Consider the following 4,442-nt stretch of genomic DNA (forward strand, 5'->3'; position numbering starts at 1 on the left):
TCCCACTTTTTAAACTGTATGTTTTGATGTCCTTTTTTTCTTAGGTTGCTTTGAATGTCTTGACCCCAAAGTGCTTACTATGCAGAACCAGTTTTTTTTTGATGTGATGACATTTGATGTAGTAAGTGTATATAATATTTTTTCTAAGCTTTGTATGTAAAAACCCCATCTCAGTGAACTATCATCCTATATCCTAGTTGCCTCCTCGGATATCTTCTTACTCTTTGTGAATCTCACATAAAAAGACATCTTGGTCCACGACCTAGCCTACCTAGCCTTAGGAGCTAGAACATAAACATGGGCATCTTTCAATGTTATGGTATTGGATCATGGAGTCGTTGGCTCATAGAGAGCCCGATGGTATCTTCCTTCTTAACGAGCTGAATACTAACTTACGTACAAAGCATTGTGGGCCGCCCCACCTGAAAGCAGCCTGTTCGCTTTCGCTTGTAGCTTCTGCTGTTGAAAGATGCATCTACACTTCTCTCTACTCTAGCGTTTTCGCATCCGAATTCTAGGATTTTGCCGTCCTACCTCGGTGCGATGCAATCAAGTTGTTTTATTCGCGCAAATTCGGCCATCTCTCCCCTTCTTTACTTCAGCTCTCCAACATGCGCTTGCTTTGCAGATGATTTCTGATATCCGATTTGTATTCTCGATCGCATTGCGCATGGTATCTTCCCCTGGTGGGTTGTTTATGAATTCTGTGCAATCGGGGTTCTCACATTTGTGGGTTTTGCAGAGGTCTTTTCTCTAATCAGGGTAATAGCTCAAATTGAAGCATTTGTCTTCCCACTTCGATGCCTACAAGCTTGTGTACATGGCGGGTCTGTCAATAGCTGTGATTAACGCAGAGAGCTTTCTTTGCTGGTGGGAGAGCTTGTTTGCACCCAGATAATGTTGGTGTTAACGAGGGCGTGATTTGTTGAGATTGTAATGGCATCACTCAAGCTGACTCGAAACTCATCTTCATCACTGTCGCGATCGCCAACAGTACAATCAGGCATTGACAGCCTTGCTTGCTTGGAAGAAGGAGTTCATCCAGGAACAACTCGGACAGAAAGGATCTGGCAACAGGAGCTTTCAGGAAAGATTTCTGCTGAAAGTCCTGTCCGTAAGCGTCCTGAAAGCCCGCACTCTCGACATCAAGCTCGTTCTGAAAGCCTTCCTCATCGTCACTTTAGCAATCGTGCAGAGAGCCCTCACAAGCGCTTCGATCTCCTCCATTATCAACGAGGAGGGAGCCCTCACCTTCTCTCTGCTAGAGCCAACAAGTTTAATTTCCGTCTCTTGCTACCTCCAGTTGTGATCGTGACCTTTCCTTGCGTCTACTTATATGCAAGATCATCCCCCCATCATGAGCGATCCCGCCTGCCTTTCCCTCCAGACCCTGACAGTTTTGACTACATTGCCCTGGTTTTCTTTTTCAGCGCGGTGCTTATATCAATCCGAATTGCGTATCCTCGCCTTAACATGATATACAGACTCCGGACCACATTGAGTCAGAGCAGAGGTTGCTTCGTTTTCTCACGCTTAAAGCCTTTATCAGATCTGCTTAAAGCTGAGAAATCAGATAAGAAACCATTTAGCAGAGCATCCTCAGTGACTTGGACGATCGGTTCGAAAGGAAGGACTCACAAATTAAAGGTTGCAAAGGAAGGTGTGCAGGTTTACAGCAACGGTGATGTCTATGAAGGAGAGTTCCATCAGGGTCGTTATTCAGGAAGCGGGGTTTACTACTTTTACATGAGCGGGAGGTATGAGGGAGACTGGGTAGATGGCAAGTATGATGGGTACGGTGTCGAGACATGGTCTCGAGGCAGCAGATACAGGGGTCAGTACAGGCAAGGTTTGCGTGAAGGTTATGGAGTGTACAGGTTTTATACAGGTGATGTTTATTCTGGGGAATGGTCAAATGGGCAAAGCCATGGCTGTGGGGTCCAGACATGTGAAGATGGCAGTCGATATGTCGGAGAATTCAAATGGGGAGTGAAGCATGGTTTTGGTTATTATCATTTCAGGTACACGCAAGTCTCATTATTGTGTCAGTTGAAATTTGAAATGTACTAAGAATTCAAGATAAGGTTTGTGCTTTAGCTCACCTGTGATTGGCATGCTTGATGTTTTTAGATCAAAGTCTGTGCATGATAGTGTGGTAGATAAGTCACACGCTAGAAACTATGCTTAAAGATGTTTTGGGAAGTATATGATTTATTATGTAGAAGCTGGTTCCAGGAATGGGGACACGTATGCTGGAGAGTATTTTGCTGACAAGATGCATGGCTATGGTGTCTATCAGTTTGTTAACGGCCATCGCTATGAGGGTGCATGGCATGAAGGAAAGAGGCAGGGATTGGGAATGTACACATTCAGGAATCTAGAGTCACAAGCAGGGTATTGGCATGCCGGAATGCTGCAGTCGCCTAGCTATCATAATGCTACGCCAGGAGCTAGTAGAACTGTTAGTCACTCCAAGGTGTTGCACGTCGTTCAGGTAAGCCTTGCAAAGCAATCTTCACTAGTACTTGTCTCTTTGCTTGTAAATTTAGCTGAGTTCATTGCGCATGTTTTTGGATATTCTTGATTACAATGGTGACATGTTGTTTTCCACAGGAAGCCCGTCAGGCAGCAACAAAATCCTATGAGGTGCCTCATGTTGATGACAGAGTGAACAAGTCTGTGGCTGCAGCGAACCGAGCAGCAATAGCTGCTAGAGTGGCTGCAGTGAAGGCTGTGCAAAATAAGATTCCTGACAGTAGTCTCTCTCCATAAGGCCATGATTGTATTGCTTTTAGTGAGTGGCTTCTTGTCTTCAGTGTGGAGGTCTTTGGGTGGTGCTTTTATACAGGAAACCATGTGATTCTGTCATTACGGTATGAAGCTTTTTTCTTGTGATTGTCAACTACCACCTTTTGTCGTGTCAGTGACAGCCAATGAGGCTGATGAACTTTGGAGCTCACATTTGTTCTCTCATTTTTCAGGCAGAATTTTGTCTGTTGTGTCGTCTGGACAAGGGTCAGAAGCCAGGCAATATATCCTCCCATTACAGGAGAATTTGTGGTGTTCTTAGGCTGTTATGATGGCATTTACATTTGGACCTCATGAAACTTGAAGTTGCTGAAATGACATTTGCAATTGGAGTTGGTATTCTGCTTCCAATACGTGCATCCCAGGCAAACTCTGAAGTATTTGGCGTTAGAAAGAACCATATTCAGAAAAAGCAGGCAGGAAGGAGAATTCAACGCAAAGTTTGTTCTATGAGCTCTTTGCAGCCTTTTCTTTCCTTTTGATCAAACAAAATACATGATTGGACTTTAAGGCTTTCACAGTCAGAACCTGAATTCCTCATTCAGGTTATCCTCCTACGAGGTGCTGTTCCTAGTTGTAAGTAGAAGCTGTTCAGTCAATCCAGTGCATAGCTTCTTGTAAATCGAGTGTCGCGAAGAAAAGATTGATAAATCTGATTTCATGATATTCGGCTATTCTTTTAAAGGAAGATTTTGAAAAGGTCGTCAAATTATCTACTTGTAAAAGGTGTGGATATTTATTTAGGGGGAGAGAGGGAGACGTAACAGACAAAACCTTGTACCAGCTTGGTCTAGATTCACAAAAATCAGTACTCTTATCATTGAATTGTCTATAGAGTACATAATGAAGGTGGCGATCATGTGTTGTGTATTTTTAATGAAGGTCTTGATCAGGTGCATGTATGCTTTGAGTAGATTAGAGACGAGTGTATGTCAAGGTATGTTGAGTAAATTGGAGGTTAGTGCATGTTAAATCTCATTTCTCATCTGTTCCATGTTTCTGTGCTTGTAGTGAGAAGTTTGTCTCGTGGAAAGAGGCTATACGTATGTAATATTTCTATTTCTGTATCTAAATAATAACTAAAAAAACAAATAAATGTGGGCATGTACATCCATATGTATACACACATGTTTGTGCTTGTAGTGAGGAGTGTGTTTGGTAGAAGAAACTAGACATCAATGATCTATCTATTTGTTTATTTATACTCCTTGCTCTTCCCCCTCCCCCTTTCTCACCTCTCTCGTCCAAATTATTTAGGCGACCTCTCGAGGCTAGGGATTGGATTTGGAAAGAAATCCATCTGTCAGTGTTGTATCAACTGCTCATACTATTTCTGGGAGGTTGATCCAGGAGGTGTATGGGCTGCTGACAAAATCCTTGGAAACTGAAGGCTTATGAAAATGCAGCAAAGTGATACAAGTTATCATGATGAAATTTCTTCTAGAAGCCTCCTGAAGTTTTGCCATATGCAGAGAGGGAGGGACTCAGAGCCTTCGGCCAAGCAGATGAGCCTTCTCTACATATGAGCAGGTGACCGGGGGAGTACGATACCGTGGAGGCTTTCTTATCAGACCCTATTACTAGCACCATTGGTGTGAAGCATGGATGCCCACTCTCCCCGACCCTCTTCAAGA

At 43.3% G+C, this 4,442-nt stretch overlaps 1 protein-coding gene across 2 annotated transcripts; it reads left to right on the top strand.

Moving 5' to 3' along the window:
* Positions 1–386: 386 nt before the first annotated feature.
* On the top strand, positions 387–3,633 carry LOC147447127 (uncharacterized). 2 transcript variants are annotated; one of them, XM_086523019.1, is made up of 5 exons: positions 387–673; positions 743–2,021; positions 2,236–2,494; positions 2,614–2,873; positions 2,982–3,633. In XM_086523019.1, exons 2-4 carry the CDS (start codon positions 937–939, stop codon positions 2,770–2,772), a joined length of 1,503 nt encoding a protein of 500 aa, XP_086379145.1. In that variant the 5' UTR covers positions 387–673; positions 743–936; the 3' UTR covers positions 2,773–2,873; positions 2,982–3,633. The 2 variants fall into 2 exon arrangements, with proteins under 2 accessions (XP_086379145.1, XP_086379144.1); XM_086523018.1 differs by having other exon boundaries at positions 387–2,021.
* Positions 3,634–4,442: the final 809 nt, after the last annotated feature.

The sequence above is a fragment of the Adiantum capillus-veneris genome, chromosome 11 (assembly GCF_014529385.1).
Source record: "Adiantum capillus-veneris isolate H3 chromosome 11, ASM1452938v2, whole genome shotgun sequence".
Classification (NCBI taxonomy): Eukaryota; Viridiplantae; Streptophyta; class Polypodiopsida; order Polypodiales; family Pteridaceae; genus Adiantum; species Adiantum capillus-veneris.

What these genes read in the sequence shown, in the direction of transcription:
- LOC147447127 (XM_086523018.1), top strand. Translation starts at nt 937, where the DNA reads ATGGCATCACTCAAGCTGACTCGAAACTCATCTTCATCACTGTCGCGA. An exon ending in TTTGGTTATTATCATTTCAG is followed by an intron (nt 2,022 to 2,235) that starts GTACACGCAAGT and finishes AGCTGGTTCCAG; the next exon opens with GAATGGGGACACGTATGCTG. An exon ending in AGGTGTTGCACGTCGTTCAG is followed by an intron (nt 2,495 to 2,613) that starts GTAAGCCTTGCA and finishes TGTTTTCCACAG; the next exon opens with GAAGCCCGTCAGGCAGCAAC.